The sequence below is a fragment of the Chenopodium album genome, chromosome 25 (genome assembly GCF_948465745.1).
Source record: "Chenopodium album chromosome 25, dcCheAlbu1.1, whole genome shotgun sequence".
Taxonomy (NCBI): Eukaryota; Viridiplantae; Streptophyta; class Magnoliopsida; order Caryophyllales; family Amaranthaceae; genus Chenopodium; species Chenopodium album.
In genome coordinates, this window is record NC_137858.1 from 21,378,614 (window position 1) to 21,396,467 (window position 17,854).

General features: G+C 35.3%; 1 protein-coding gene across 1 annotated transcript; it reads right to left on the reverse strand.

The window, feature by feature from the left end:
* Window positions 1–17,133: 17,133 nt before the first annotated feature.
* LOC145613870 (uncharacterized) lies at window positions 17,134–17,511 on the reverse strand. The gene has a single exon (XM_081668909.1). It carries the CDS (start codon window positions 17,509–17,511, stop codon window positions 17,134–17,136), a length of 378 nt encoding a protein of 125 aa, XP_081525035.1.
* Window positions 17,512–17,854: the final 343 nt, after the last annotated feature.

The window sequence follows — 17,854 nt, forward strand, 5'->3', positions numbered from 1 at the left end:
GAGGAAAATAAGGAAAACAAGGAAGAAGACAACAAAGAGGAGGAAGAAGTGAATGAACCAGAGAAGGAACAAGAGAAAAAGGAAAATGAGAAGCCAAAAGAGAGGACTGAAAAGAAAGAACAGAAGAATGAAGAGAAAGAAGATAAGGAGGCTGATAACCAGGCAGTTGGTGCTGATATTAGTAGTGTAGTACACTCAGTCACTGAGAGTATCCTAAATTAGCCAACACTTACAAAGAAAGCAGCACAAAAAACAATTGAAAGTAAGTTGTTAACTTAAGTAAATATTAATCAATCCATAGTGAATAGTGTATGATTGTTTTGAAACTATATTTGCTATTTTATTTCAGGTGGAGCTGAAAAACAACTTCAGACGGAAACAACCATTGAGCTGGACATTCACTAGGAGATAGTTTCAAAAGTTAAAATCAATTTAGATTGTGGAGAAAAAAATGTTGAAATTGATTTTGTTTCAAAGACAATGAAAGGCAACAAATCAACAATGCATGAAATGCCAGAGCTCTATCAAGTAGTGGCTGAATACTACTTTGTGAAGCACAGCCTATTCAAACAGTAAGTAATGTATTATTTAATTTCAAACAAATTCTATCTACTTTAGATAACATTTAGTTAACTTTAAATAATATTTTATTTACTATAAATATTTAAATTTGCATAGTGAAGAGATTGTGAAATTTGAAGGTCCTCTCATGATAAAAACAGATGACACAACATCCCTAGCTCCAACTGCCCCTACTCAAATGATAAAATCTAATATAGTTCAATGTTGGTCATTTCTTATGAATGAATCTCGATTGAAAGAAGATCCATCATGCTTTTTCTTTGGCATTGACCACAGTGTAAGAGTTAAATAAAATGTTAAGCTAAATCATAATTAAACAAGTATGATCTCATTAAGTAATATGTTTTATTTGCTCATTAATACTCAGAGACCTCTAGAGTTGTCTCTCATGTCACAAGATGCTTAATCCCTTGGTGCTATCTCGATAGAGGAGTTGAGTTGGTTGTGGTTGGCGGATAAGCTGCGTGAAGATGAAGTTGAGGTTATTGACTTTACCTCGCATTTTCTTGATTGATCATCGACATTCGAGACGGTGTTTTCCTCTTCAAAAGCATCCAACTAGGAGGAATGATCACCATTTTGATTCTATCCCCTACACAAGAAGTATGGTGCAATGCTTGATTCTCTTGAGCTGGTTCGTGATAGAAAAGAAAGGACTCCTTCCTACCTCCTTAATATTTATTCTTTGATCAACCAACGATTTTTGGAGGGTACAACTAAAGAGGACTTGTATATTTGGAAGGTTTCTAGGACGACCGATTGGTGCCCCATTCCCCATCCGGACGCTACCCCTCGTTGTTTGGATTCCAAGCTTCGTTGGTGCCAGAACAAGTGGCCGATTGACATATCTCTCAAAAGGTTTCAATTGCCTAATCTCCATCCCAATCCTCATGCTCCGGATCACTCACTTGCTCTCCCTTTACCACCGAGGTCTTGGGGAGGTACTTCTAATTCTTCTTCTTCTTCTTCTTCTTCTTCTTCTTCTTCTTCTTCTTCTTCTTCTTCTTCTTCTTCTTCTTCTACTTCTTATCATGATCTGTCTAGTTTGCATGCTAAGCTTGATTCCATTTTCATGCATTGTCTACTCCATCTTTTGGACATGATTTTGTTATGAATTATGATTATCATTTTAGACGAGTCTACAATTTTCATGTGAGTAGAGGAGAGATTGAGCCTTACTTAAACTACCCGTAGCTCCCGGTCCAACAAGGACCCGTACCTCAGTGGGAACCTTTTGACAAATCCCTTGTACCTCGTTTGTGTTACCCGTATTGGGAGGGGCCTAACGTGGCTCCAAATGCTATTCGTGGGACTTCTCCGGGCGATTATGATTACAAGAGACCTGGAGGATGGGACTTTGCCTATGACCCGGCCAACCCTAACCCTTTCCCTAATCCTGAGATTAGTGGTAGGTGGGGGCTTTCGGGTCCGCCCGTCATAGATGATTGATCCCATTTCTTTGCCTTGGACTTGTTAAGGAAGGAGAGTAGGTTGAGGGGCAAGGCGCCCATAGTTGTTGATGATGTTGTGAGCCGTGTGATTTTTGATGTTGGTGAGGGGAGTTCCCATTCTACCCCTTACCATAGTGCCGAGTGATACCATCTTGGTTGCCCTCCCTTATTACTTGTTTTACACTTTTCTTGCTTTTTATGCCTTGTTGCTAGGTTTAGCTTGGAGGGTATCTCATTTCAAGCTTGGGGGTATTTTATTGTGATTGGTTGTGCTTCATGCGTTTCCCCCTTGCTTTGTTGGTTCTCTGTGGCTATTTATTCAAATTTCTTTTCTGATGATATTTTTAATGTAATGTTTCTATGATGATGTTTTCTGATGATTCTCTATTGTTACTCTGCTGATGCAGTTTGCTGTCTGTCTCTCTCGCTGATGACTGTTTCTTACTGATGATGATTTTTCGCTCTCTCTACTCTTAGAGATTATTTTCTATGATTTCTTTTCTTTTATTTTGGTTTTGTTTTGAAGTTACTAACAATTTTCTTTTGTCTATAGCTTTCTCTTCTACATTTGTTTTCATCCGGTTCTCTTATTCTTGCTTACGCTTTTTGAGCTTCATCTGACGGTAATATTCTCCACTTCTTGCTATTAGTTCAGCATGGACAGCCCGGTGAGACCTTTCTAATTTTCTCTTTACTTCTCTTGGATGCATAGATTAGGATTAGTTTTAGGGGAAGTTGAACAGTTCGAGGATGGATGCTTGTAACACCTAGAGTGTTTGGGATCATTGGCGATGTTGTCAATTGATCACTTGTATGTTGATTGGGAATTATGTGTTATAATTGCATCTTTGTTCCTTTCTTTCTTCTCCTACTCTTCCTTTATCTATGGCTTTCCTTACCGGTTTTCTTTAATCTTCTTTTCTTTTATTTTTCTTTCTTTTTATTTTGGTTTGTGGTATGTTTTGGGGCTTTGTTTTTCACTTTTTATTTTCTTTTGAATTGGACTATATACATCCCACTTTTGCTTTTGAATAAACATCTTCCTAAATGGTAATGGTATGCACGGTTTGAGAGTATGCTCGGTTGACTCTAGGATAGGTGTATTTAGGTAGTTGGTAAGAACTAGGAGGATCATGAAGCCGGTATCTACTTGTTTGTGGCATGTTGGTTGTTGCTCCCTATTATTGATTTGACACCACTAGTGCGTATTTGCTACATCCATGTGAGGTTCATTGTTTTTCAAGCCTTGAACATATATTTGCATGAGCGACATGGATCCTTGACTATTGCGGACCTAATCTAGAAGCTTGACTTATGGTTCTCAAGCCCGAGACTGTACCATCTAGGGAGGACAAAGGCATCTTTTCGGGGTGGTAATTTTCTTTTCTAGGATAGTTTGTTTCATTTTTGATTTTAGGGTTTCCATTTGCCTACTTGCTACCCATTTGAGCCTTTTAACTTATTTTCAAGCTACGTCTTTAGATCTTGAGCCTTTTGTTTCATTTTCGTTTCCGTTCTTGGTTTTTGTAAGCAAATGGTCACTATTATTGGAGATTGTGGAATATAAGTTTGGATAATTGGTTCTCTTGAAAGCAAGTTTGTGTTGTAAACATTTCCTGAATAATGGCTAATGATAAAAAAAAGCCGTCCAAAGTTAAAAAAGGCAAGGACATAATAAATGCAAGTTGTAAGAGCCGTCCATAGTTAAAAGAGGCAAGGACAATTGATTTGCAAAGTGGAAAATGAAAACTTCATAAATATTTTGATGTGATTGTTTTTCTCCCTCTTTAAGAATTGAGGACAATTTTAGCTTGGGGGGAAAGCGTTCCTGCTTTTTGTTTATATACTTGTAGATGTTGCTTCGAATAAGCTTAGGGGTTTACGTATTTTTGTTTAGATTGGTGACTACTTGATTGTGATTGTAAGAAATGGCCATTCTTTGCTTCATTAATTAGGAAAACCACCAAGTTTAAAATTTTTAGCCTACCCACACCCTTCACAACCTTATATTACAACCTTTGAAAGTCCTTTTGACCTAGAGGTTGAGTCACTAATCAGGGGAGGGAATTATGGGTCATGGCCTAAGGAGAGAGGATGCATAGTCAAGATGTCGAGTAGCCTAAAACAATTTCTTTTCCGGTTCCTTCGCGGAACTTTTGAGATGCTCAGTAAGGGAAGATTTGAGACTAGTAGGGAGAACGCGGTAAGATAGAACGAGATGAAAGTGGATTGTGATTACTAGTTGTCTTCAATTAACCTTGGATATCTTGGAACGTGCATACCTTTGTTTGCTTGAGAAAGATGTTTATTCATTCGTAGTGTAGTCATTTTGTAAGTCCGATTTGTAAAGGTTTTGCTTTCCTTTTTCTCTTATTTTCTTTTCTTGGTTTCCCTCATTTATGTTTAGTGGAGAGTTATAGGTTAAACTCTTAGGAAACCTTTACGAGACCTCACTCGTCCTCGTAAGCGACTTTTGGGTTTTAAGGGCTTGTTGTAGCTATAAAAAACCGTGATTCCTACGTTAGTGAATATTAGTATATATTCTCATCTTATATCTTTCTTTTTGTTTTTGAATAAGTCTTTCATCCTCATTCTCGCTTGCTAGGTTTTGCTCGAGGACGAGCAAAAGTTTAGCTTGGGGAAATTTGATGAGTTCCATTGGCACTCATTTAGTTGTTTTTAGGTTGATATTCAAGCTATTTCATAGCACTTTTCTTTAGTTTCCTTTAGTTTTTCCTCTTATTTCTTTAGTTTTCACTTTCTTTTGTTGGTTTTCTATTTTTGAGCATTACTTGGTTTATTTTGTTATTTTCTCTTTTATTTTGCTTGTTTTTCAAGTTAAGATCGCTGTCCAAGGATTCCTGAGGCTCCTTCCCGGATTTTGCATTGATTAGGATGCTTAGTGTTTTAATTTCCATCTGAAGCTTAATTATGGAGGTGTAAAAGTTCAAAGTTTCTGTAAGGCGTGCATTCAAGCCGTGGGGAGCACCAATTGTGGTGTTGAACCCACTATGGAAGCCTCTTTGGATTTGCCATATTCTGTGTTCATCAAGCACATCAAGTGGAGCGCACGAGAAAGAGCAAAGTTGAGAGTGAAGGAAGCTGTCCTGTTCCCAGGCGCGGGCGCGGGCGACTATTGCGCGGCCGCGCCTCCTGTGCCCCCTGTTCCGTACCGTGCGCGGCCGCGCCTCCTATGCCCCCTGTTCCGTACCCATTTCTCCGCGGCCGCACATTACTTTGTTTGTGGTCGCGCCTGTGCGGGTTTCTTTAGGACGATCTAACTAACTTCTCTTGTTAGTTTTACTATTTATAGTTTTTCCTTCATTTTTAGAGAGAGAATAAATTAGAATTAGAATTAGATTTGATTTTCTTAGAGAGAGAAACTCTAGTTCTTAGGTTTTTAGAGAGAGAAACTTGAAGATTGATGGTTGATAATTAAAGATTGCTACATTTCCTTTGATTTTGATCAAGTTTGTAAGAATTTCTTTTACTTTAATGCAATCTTTAGATTTTGAATTCAATTGTTTTGTTGATTGTTCAAGTTTGATTAATTTGTGATTGATTTTAGTTTGATTTTTATGATGATGATGAATTTGTTATTTAGCTTTGTTTTTATCTTAATTTCCATGGATTGTGATAGTTTACTTGCTAGGGTGATGATGATGCATATATGAGTAATGGATTGATGCTAATTGGTGGAAATTGATGGAGTTGATGTTGTGATTAAATTGGTTGATTGATTATGTGCATGTGTGTGTTTGATTTAGGAGTAATCAACCTAGTTACTCACACTAGATTGCATTGTAGGTTCACATTGATACGAACAATTGATTTGTGGCTTGCATTTGTTGATTGAGTTGTTTTGTGATGTTCCTAGCTAGAGTCTCTCGTAGTAGTTGACGCTAGTTTGACCTCTAGGAGATTAGCTTGACATAATCTTTTGATTGCATGATTGGTTTTCCCTTGCATCACTAGACTTAGTCGATTCTATTCCCGATTAGTTGAATCCGTTGCAAGTATATGTTGATACTAAACCCTAGTACCTGATATATTTGATTCAATCTAGTTTGTTTAGTCATTTTAGCATACACACCCCTCTATTTCACCATTTTGGAATAGCTTGACTTTAGCAATAGAGACCGCCCCCCATTCCTTAGTGGTTCGACCCTCGACTTACTCATATACTTGTATAAGGGTGTGTTGAGTAATTATAAATTTTGTTTGGTCTAGGGAAAGGTTAGTTCAACGACCTAGTCTTCAACCCTTGTCATTTTAGTACTCGACTGGGTGTGACCCGAAGGGTTTAGTCAAGATTAAGTTGTAATATTAATTATGCATTAATATTATTAATCTGAAGCGACCTCCAGCTAGGCATTCCGATCACTTGACCTCACTGAATAATTAGCATTCTAATAATTTCAAACCTCTATCGGAATAATACACTTTTTTTAAGGACACCATTCCTTTCAGGCTATTATCAGGTTGAGTGCAGCTTCGGGTTAAAATTACTATCAAATTGGTTGTCGCTTAACATCATATCGAGTTACCGATCGCTAGTTTTACCCCAGTGCTCAAGTACTGGTCAAGTTCAGCTCATTGCCGGTTTAGGTGGGGTTCTTCGTGTAACACCCCCAAATCTCCCTCTACGGAAATACCAGTATAATACGTATAATTAAACCGTAGAGATAGACTTGGGCGTATTACCGCCGCGTGATTACGCAAGGCTACTCAAACTTACTAAATAAAACCAATACTTTGCAGCGGAAACTCAACTTTCTTTTATTAATACTTATGAAAATAGTAACATTGTTATGAGTACTCAAAATAAACACAAGATCAACATTCCTAAACTAGGTGAAGCAAATCCCGGGACTCCCATATGCTCATTCATGACTCCACCTGAAAATAGTCAACACTGCTTACCATATAGTAACAGGGCGAACCAAAACAAATAGGAAATACGGATTAGCAAAATATGCTAAGTACGATAAGTGCAAGACAATGTAAACTCAATTTATTCGCAAACATGCTTTAAAACCAATTCCATTAAATAATCCAATAATTCCAAAACTCATGATTCAAAACCAATTCCAATGATTCAACATTCAAAATAATTGATAAACCAATTCCTTTAAAAATCCAATTCCTTTTTGAACCAATTTCTTTAAATCCAATTCCTCACCCAAGTGTGCACACCCCCCAAGCTAGTCTCCTTATATTAAAAGGCTATTCTTGAAGAAAGACTAGGTCATACAAAGGCCATAGTCTTATCAATAAACCAAATCCGCATAGTGGGATTACCAACATGCTTATAAAGCATTAATAATAATAATATTTCAATGGTTCAATAATAAATCCTTTTAATATCCAATAATTCAAATATATAATTCAAACTCCTTCCACATACTTTCAAAATCAAAACCTTTTAAATAAATACTTGAGAATAAAATCTCATAATAATAATTTCAAAATCAATAACTCTTCCTTGAGAAACCTTTTATCAAATCCTTTATTTAAACAAGATAAGAAATTCAAACAATTCAAAACATGATTTAAAAATCAATCATTCAAAATACTTTTATTAAAATCAATACCTTCAAACATAATTTATTTCAAAATCATAATTCAAATCAATTTAATTCAATCACCAATCAAATCATATAAAACATGTTATTCAAACCAATCACTTTTAAATTAAAGGTATCCAGCCACCTAACGTACCTTGATCCTTGCTTAGCTATACATACCAAAAGAACCTCAAGAATCTTGGTTGAACACACCCTACAAATGAATATAACCTTAATCAATATAAGTTTAACAAATAATTAAAAACCTCCAACTATATGTACATGAACCTTTTAAATTATTTTCTTATACACTTCATTAAATATATGATTTTATATAATTAAAACTACTCATAATAATTTTATATTAATGTCCCATAATAATAATAATAATAATAATAATAATAATAATAATAATAATAATAATAATAATAATAATAATAATAATAATAATAATAATAATTGAATAAGAGAAGAGAAGAAGAAAAGATAAGAAACCAAGGAAAAGAGAAGAATTGGATTTGCGTAGGAAATAATAGGCAGAACTTGCAGAGGCTATAACTCCTTCGATATAACTCCAAATTGGGTGATTCTTGAGCCTAACCTCAAGGAGTTTTCAAGAGGAACAATCTTCTGTGAAACGTCAATACCCCAAAAACTGACCAGAAGTACCCGAAAATTGGCTTCAAAGATAAACGGGATGTTTTGTGTAAAATTGAGGAGAAGAAAAGAAGTGAATTGGTGTGAAGAATGTGAGAGGTATGAAGGGGTATTTATAGGCTAGTATGAGCATGAATTATGGTAGGAAAATGTAAGAAGAATTATGGTAATTAGGGTTTAAGAGATTACTTGGAGAAGTGAATAAAGAATTAAGGAAAGTTTGGATATTAAGGTGATTGTATATACTTGAATATGGAATGTATGTATGTCATGAAAAAATAATAAGGAAATTAGAATTACTTGGGGAATAATCAAGAGGAACAAAAGGCAAGAGAATATGATGATTGGATACTAAAAAGATGGAGAATTAGAATTAAGGAAAATAGGAGATTCCCTTACTAGTATTTAGGAAGATTTTGCTCGGTTTAAGGAATAAAAATAATTGTACAATAATATAGAATAAATAATTAAATAATTAATTAATTAAATACCAATTATTTACCAATAAATAATCAAGAAAAATCAGATTTTCCATACATGGAAAGTCCGAAATTCCTTAGCTCTTTATTGGAAATTTTCGGCCATAATAATTAAAATATTATTTTTCCTTAATTAAAATATCCGAAATATGTAAATAATCCGATTTTTAAAATAAGATAAATGGATAGTAAATCTTATCCAAAATAATAATTAAATTTCAAAATACTTTAGGCGCCAAAATTCAAATGTTATTTTGGCTCCAAATAATAAATTTACTAAAATACCCTTTTTATAAAATAATTCCTAATTAATTAATTAGGAAAATACGTATGAAAATACGGGGTATTACAATCTACCCTCCTTAAAATAAGTTTCGACCCGAAACTTGATCAAAAAAGATGAAAATCATTTAGAAATTATTGGTTCATGCACATCCTAGCTTGACTCAAGACTCCAACTCAGTTCAAATAAGACTAAAAATCACTCAAAAATGACTCGAAAAGTAGACGCGCGAAACTCTATCGCCCTCTACCCCCCTTAAAAGGAGTTACGCCCCCGTAACTCTACCAACACCTTAATAAATCAACTATATTCTCAATTCATCAACAATCATCAAACCAAGTAAGGAAAACCATAAAGTTTCAAACATTCATCAAAAATTCAATGACCTTTTCTCATAACTTCAAATTCCTCAATCTGCTTGTTATAATCCATAACTCATCTTTAAGGTAATTCATTTATAACTCAATGCTATCATTGATTATTCCACCATTAATAACTTCTCTATATCAATTAACTTTGTCACCAACCCTTAGAGTAAAATCCTTTAAGTAACCATCCAAACAATCATTCCTTTAACTAACTTCAATAAATCCCTTCACAAGGTATTATCTCTTCAAAATAAACTTCGATTTAAAACAAATTCCTTTATCTCAAATACACCCTGTCACTTGAATTGACTCAAAATCCTCTAACTTTTGTGTTAAGTTTCTTCAAAGATTTAACCATCAATAATTTTGCTTTAAATAATCACCACAATACTTATCCTCACACAATATGGATACTCTCCACCTTTAGATACAAACGATCATAAATTAATGCTAATATATATCCAATGTGTATCTCCCAAAAATAAACACCTTACTCCAACACTTATATAGAACTAATTCAACTCATCATTACTACGAATAATATTTCTTTTCTCAACATAAATCATATTCCAAAAATTAGTAAAGACTTGATAGCACAAATCCTCCAAATATTCATGATAACTATCCAAAATAACTCATCATTTATCCCATGGTAATCACCAACAACGACTCAACCATATTGACCATATGTAAAACTCGTATGATCCAAATACTTACCACCTATCACATAGTTAATGGAACTTATTTCCCATTCTTGAAGACATAATTCTTGGTTATTCACAGCATTCTTAAAAATTAAAAGGATTACACCATGAAAACACTTATTTCATTCCAAAACATAGAAAAAAAAATTGAAACAAGAATCACTTCACTTGAAACATTTATTAAAAGCATATAAATTAATTCAACCACTTAATCTGAATTCTCATAATCAAAGTCTTTATTGGAAAGATCATAATCTTGATCATCATAGTTTACCTTACCATTAACTCAATAATCTTTAATAACTGGGCCAAGTGTATGGTAGTAGGATTTGTAGTTGGGTAAATTGGGTTGTAATCACTGTAATTTGGAGTATGGCTTGAGCTTTGATTTGGGTTATGAATTGGGCTATAGTGTGGGCTAGCACATCCACAAATTGGCTTAGAAGAAACAACATTGGACCTTTGGAGAAGGTGGGTGATACTTTAGACTTGGTAATCTTTATATATGAATATCAACTTTAGGCTTTTTCAATGTGAAAATTGGCTTTTGGGCTTGGACGCCTACATGGGGTAGGAGTCTCATAACTTGGAGTAAGGGAAAGATAAGGATAATTCTTATGCTTTTTAGAAGGTGGTATGGATTCATCAATAGAGAAAACAAGCTCTTTTTGAAGTCTTGGATAAACAAAAGAGTAGTTGGAAGTTCAAGTAATGAAGTTGGTCAAATTCTTTCAAGGTTTGGTTCTCCCTAACTTTGGTGGTTCCACAACTCTCCTCTTAGGTTCATATATAGTCATGCTTAAGGTAGTACAAATCACTTTTGAATTGAGTCAAGGTTGCTAGCCACTTTTCCTCATGATAGTGCTTCTCATTTTCAAAGAAAGGTTTATACTTTTTAGCTCTAGGTAAATGGGTTAGAAATAATAGAACTAGCCATGGTGGTTGAGTAACACTTCAAGGTCAAATTTCTCAATAAGAGGTAGAACAAGGGTGGTTAATTAACGTGTATTAATCCCTTCACCTTTCCAGTAATAAATATTAAAGAATATACTTCTTTACTTCATCCAGCATCTATTTAAACATATAAATAATTTAATTCAATAAACGCATTAAAGTTATTCCACATAAGCTATTCAAATCAAAACTCAATGAATTCCTCGTATATGAAGTAATACGTATAAATCAACAAGTATAACTTAAGATGACTCAACTATGAGCATCAAAACACCATAATTTTCGAACGTCCCATCACCTTTCAAACAATAAAAATCAAAGAATTCCTTTCTCATATTATCAACCATTTTTATCTTGTTTACACATATAAATTATCAATTCTATGGTATTTCACATAAGTAACTCAACTCATAAATTCCATTTGCATTAAGAAATTCATAACTCAATGATAAACCAAGCATACTCAAGATTACCCAACCATGGGCAATAACTCAAAAATTTGGACCTCTAGACCATACTCTAAGGTGTTTCAAACAATCCATCACCAGATTTCAAGCATTTACATGATCTAGACTCAAGCCTGATAACCTGAATTCTTTTCATTATGTTTGGGCAGAAATCATCAACCCATGTTTCACAAGCTTCCCTCCTAGTTGCCATTCTTACCATAGTTAACCTCCTTATACCTACATACAAGGTAGAGTATACATATTAGCCTAAGTTATAGTTTCAAAATATACCATTTTTAATCAATAATGTTACCTTCAAGCAAGGTCAATACAGGTCTGCATCTATCCACCCCCAGAGTAGAATTGAAGCTTTCTACAAAGTTTGATTTGTTGATGTCATTCTTGATGGCTGGATTGAATGCATGCTTTGTCCATGTTGACTGTGGGCCTATTTCTGCAAGCCAAACCAAGGCTAGTGGATTTGCCTTCTGTAATGCTGTCATTGCCTTCTTGAAAGTAAAAGGGTTGTATGCCCCAGCAGCTTTCCAAAATAGCTGAAACATAAGCAAGCCAGGAAACTGGCCTTTGAAATTCTTCACTAAATGCTTGCAACAGTATCTCCTCCCCACTTTAGGCCAAATTTCAGTTAGAGCTGGATCAATACCCTACAAAAACAACACAAGCAATGATATTAGGATGATGATCACATTCACAAATCAATACATAAATGTAGCTTTTTTACCTTTTGCCTGTCAGAAAGTATGCACCATTGATCTCCTCTTCCAGAATCTTGTAAAGCATTTTTCAGATGCCAAAGGAAGAATTTCCAGCTGTCAGCATTTTCAACTCCCACAATTGCCCATGCAACTGGAAAATCTCATTATTTCGATCCATGGCTACTGCAGAGAGTAACACTCCACCATAATTGCCCTTGAGGTGTGCCCCATCTACTCCAATCAAGCTTCTGCACCCTGCTTTTAACCCATCCAATGCAGCTTGAAAGGCAATGAAGATGCTGCTGAACTGTAAAGGCCTCTCAAGTTCAGGTCTAGTCCAAACAACATGAGCAATTGAATTTGGGTTGAGCTCCCTAATGATATCACAGTACATTGGCAAGTGCTTGTATGACTCATCATGTCCACCATGAATTTCCATTAAAGCTTGTGACCTAACTCTGTATAGTGTGCTCTGTGCCATGTCAACACCATATCTCTTCCACAATAACTCATTCAAGGACTTAGCTGGGATATCATTGTTAGCCCTAATATCATCCAACAACACTCTAGTAGCCCACCTCACATTAACCATTGGATTCCTAGACTCTAGTCCTTGGCAAGTATGCTCTGGATTACTAAGCTTTTTTATTGCCCATGTGGTGTTATCTGGCAAAATTGATGCATGCACCCTCCAGTTACAGTTAATGTCAGAGCATCTAGCTGCATATCTTTTGGTGCTAGCATAATCTACAACAACAGCAAACCCACATTGTATACAATAATCCCTAACAACATCTCTAAGGTGTTGCTTATCAACAAAAAGCTGCCACTCCTTAAGAACTATTTTACCAAACCCCTCATCTTTGTAAACTTCCCCATTGTTATACAGTTTACTCAAGTAATCATCCTGGTCATCATCACATACAAAATCTGCTTCTTCAAATGGATCAAAAGAATCCTCTACCATAGGTCCATATTCATCATCTCCCTGCTCCTCATCATCAGTAAAACTCTCACTGTCCTCACCATCCCCAACATCCTCAGACTGCTCATCATCCTTTTCCTGGTATTCACCATCATCATCAGCATCTTCATACACTGTCAAGGTTGTGTCAGTAGTGTCTTCACCCAAACTTGCAGCAGCTCCCAAATTCTCACTTGGTTGCACAGTGTTCACATCACTCTCACCACCACTTGTGCTACTGCTAATCACAATACCTTTTCTTCTAGCACTAGTTCTAGGCACCCTCCTCTGGAAATAGGTTGAGACCCTAGATGACTTAGAAGATTCATTGTTGTTATTAGCACCAAATCCTCCTACATTCTGAATAGGGGGTACAATGCGTTGGGAAGGTTGCTCAAGCTATGTGTTTTGAATAATTTGATTTTCTGGGGGTATGTATTGAGGTTCTATGGGCTGAGTTTCCCCAGGTTGCTCAGGCTCTTCAACTTCCCAAGGTGTTGGGGAAATATTGAACCAGTTCTCCAATGCATTTAACCATGGTTAACACTGGTGAAAATAAGGTTTTTTTTTTGTCAGGATTTACAAAAAATAAGGTTTTTAGTGTTAACCATGGGGAAATATTGAACCAGTTCTCCAATGCATTTAAACGGGGTATTACATTTCGGTCGGTTAAGTTTTTGACAACTCCAAGTAAAAATGAGTTAAGTTCTGTAAAAATAACTTCAGTTCAGCAAAAATAAGTTCATTTGAATAAAATTCAGTATCTTTAAAGAAGAATTATAATAATCAGTAAAAATGATTTCAATTCAGCAAAATTAATTTAAGTAAAATTAATTTATGTTCAGTAAAAATAATAATATAAGTTCAACAAAATTAATTTAATGAATAACTATATACTACAAGACATACCAGCAATGACACGTGTCATCTTCTGGTGTGTCCTTAGTTTTTTTTTTTTTTTTTTTGAATAAAAAAATTATATTTTAGGAAGAAATCTTTCTACATACAAATAATATATAATTACTTATGAAATATAATAGAAGATTTAATTTAGCTTTCTAAAAAAATATATTGTCAACTATTAAGCTAAGCAAAAAAAAATAAAAAAAAATATTCCTAAGAATCTTAACATAATTTGTGACATGTGGACTATTTTTAAGAAAGACATATTATGTAGTGCATACGTTTATTACAAAAAGATTATACATTATTTTCTTGACTAACCGGCTTAAATAATGAAATGTGAATATTAAATCAACAAATAATTTTTTTGTCATTTTTTTATTTTGTCATGTTTTAAAAACCAGTTATTGAAAATTACTGTGCATGGCACGGGACCTAACCTAGTATCAATAAAAAAAAATTCCATTAAGTAAAAATAAGGTGAACTGAACGGAGCCTTACTTTTTTCATATTAGTTGTCTAGATAGTAATTAAGTTCCCTAATTGTACTATGGTACATGTACAATGCAAAAGTTTAGCATATAATATCCGAATTTTTCACAATGTACCCTGGCCTTGAGGTTTAACCATCTACACGAGGTACCCTTTTATTTTTGAAAAGTTACCAGGTATCTTTGAGGTTTGTGTGTAAGAGCAACTCCAAAGGTCGTAGCTAGAGACTTTGCTTGCAATTTTCAAAAATCTCTAGCTAATAGCTTGACCATTGGAGCTATAAAGATATAATTAGCTTGGCCAAGCAGATTAGCTTGACAAAAAAAGTTTCCAAAATTTTTAGACAGTAGTAGAGGTATATTAAATTAATTAAATTTCTAGAGCTAATTGAAAAAGTCAAGCTTATTTAATTAACAAGCTAGTAGCTAACCATTGGGCACAAACTAGCTATAAAGAAAGTTAGATTGAAATCATATGTGGCATGACAAGCTAATTTAATAATTAACTTACTATTGAAGTTGCTCTAACATATTAAACACCGCTAATAAATAATCAATAATAAATTTGTTAATTTAAATGACTCAAAATCACAGATGATAGAGTAAATTATAGTGGGCCTATATAACAATCCAGTGGCGGAGCCACATTGTGTCCTGGTAGGGCACATGCCTTGCCAGGTTTAGAAAAAAAAAAAGAAGTTAGTCAGCATTTAAATAAAATACAAAGTGTAATATTATGTTTTTGCTTACTAGTAGCTTAGTTTTTTTTTTTTTTTTTTTTTTTTTTTTTTTTTTTTTTTTTTTTTTTTTTTTTTTTGCAGCAGCAGAAAAGGGAGTTAATTCCTAGAGTTTTTGTAAGTTACAGAAACACAATGAAAATAAGGTAGTAGATTATTGATTTTTCCTTTTATCATTCTATCCCCTTTAAGGCTGATGTGATCATCCTGCATCCATGCTATGCTGTTTTTGTCATTAGATTCGATTTGCAGATGCCACATCTTCAGTCTTAGAGCTCCTCGCAGTCCATCCCAAGCAGTGTGAAGGAAGTTAGCTTCTCTATTCTCTGTAGCCTGCTGCAACACCCCTTGTTCAAGAGTACTACCAGCCTGCTTCACAAGCCAATGCCACTTGAGAACTCTGCCTCTACTCTTGCTGTGGTAAATTACTAGAGTTGCCTTGTTGCAACTTCCTTGCCCTGCAACTAATTCTGAAATCTTTAGCTGTTGTTGTTCCTGGTCTGTGACAGTCACTAGGAGTTTCTCAAAACCTGGTGGTTCAAGCTGCCTGTCATCCAAGCTCTGCTTCATAGCCCTATATGTATCTTCTAGCCTCTGTTGGTTGCTGTTCACTCTTCGATCCATGCTGATAATGACATAACCTGGGTTTGCGTTTAGGTTTTTGAAAATCTTGTTATTTCTTGCTTCCCAAATGCAATCCAAACCTGCTAAGAAAATTTGATAACTCTCACCCAAATCCCTACCCTTATCATCCAGAATTCTTAACCAGTTGCAAATCCATTCTGCTATAGGATTGTGAGCCTGATTGCTCACATTGATTCCCAATCTGCAGCCTTTCCAAATATGGGTAGCAAAATTACAATCCCTAAATATATGTTCTAGTGTTTCCAGGTGAGAACTACTAGGACTATTATCCATGAGGCATAGCTTGCAGTGATGCTGCACACCCAATCCTCTTTTCTTCCTTTCACTACCAACTGAGAGAGCTCCCTTAAGAATTTTCCATAAAAAAATTTTCTGTTTTGGGGTGCCCTTTCTTTTTCAGAATTTCTTCCAGTCAATGTTTTGTTTCACATCAAAACCCTGCTTTATAGCTTGTTTTTGATTGCCCAAAAGGAGCATCTTATAGCCAATTCTAACTGAATACATCCCACCTCTGTCTTTCTTCCATATAATCAAGTCATCATAGCCTTTATCCATAGCCCTGATTGTAGATATCTTCTTAACTGAGTCATCACTGAACCAAGCTTTGTAGGCCTCTAAATCCCAATCACCATTCAGCTTCCTAAGTTAAGCAACACAATCATTGTTTGAGCAGCCTTGATATCTCCAAGTTGGAGGAGCACCATAGACCCAGGGATGGTGAATTTTAGTGCAGCACCCATCACCTATGGACCAAGCACATCCTATTTTTAGTATCTGCAGCCCCCATTTAATGCCATTCCAACCCCACGATGCCATATTCAGAGTCCTCGAAGAGAGTAAGCTTGTTGATGCCATATTTAGCACTGTAAACTTTGCTGAAGAGTGAATCCTTGTCCTGTAAAATGCGCCAACCATGTTTGGCAAGCAAGGCTTGGTTGAAAAACCGAGCATCTAAAATTCCTAAACCACCATTCTCCTTTGTTTGAGTGAGGTGAGACCAATTCTTCCAGTACACTCCCTTGCCATTCCTATTGCCAAGCCACCAAAACCTAGCTACAATACTATTGATTCTTTTCAAAACATTGACAGGGCACTTGAAAACTGAAAGAACATAGGTTCCTAAGTTGGAGAGGACTGATTTGATCAAGGTTAATCTGCCAGCATGAGAGAGGAACATTGAATTCTAAGCCGTGAGTCTCTCTTTCACCTTATCCACTATTTTACAGAAAATTTGCTGTTTTGAGACCCCAAAATCTGAAGGTATTCCTAAGTAAACACCAAAACTGCTACTTCTAGCAATTCCAAGAATCTCACTGAACCTGTTTATATCCTCTTCATTTGAGTTGGAGCTAGCTAAAAGTACGGACTTATCCTTGTTAATAATCTGACCAGAAGCCTTGCAATAACTATCTAGGATTTTCTTTAGAATTAAAACATTATTTTCCTCTCCTTGAAGAAAAAAAGCTGAGTCATCCGCAAAGAAAAGGTGACTAATGTGAGGAGCTTTTCTAGCAATACTAATCCCAGTGATATTACCTCGTGCTTCTTCTGCTCTAATCATCCCTGATAAGCATTCCATACACAAAATAAAGAGGTACGGGGAGAGAGGGTCCCCCTGTCAAAGACCATATCTCGGTTTGAACTTCTCATGGGGTGAACATTGATGATTACAGAGAAAGAAACTGTCCTAACACAATTCATGATCGTCTTGATCATGATTTCTAGCAAATTAAACTTAAGGAGCACACGTTCAAGAAAATCCCAGTTAATCCGATCATACGCTTTACTCATGTCGGTCTTGATTGCTAATTTACTCTTCCTACCTTTTTTCGTTGTCCTGATATTTTCTAATAATTCATGAGCTAACAGTATATTATCCGAGATAGCCCTCTTCGGAATGAAGG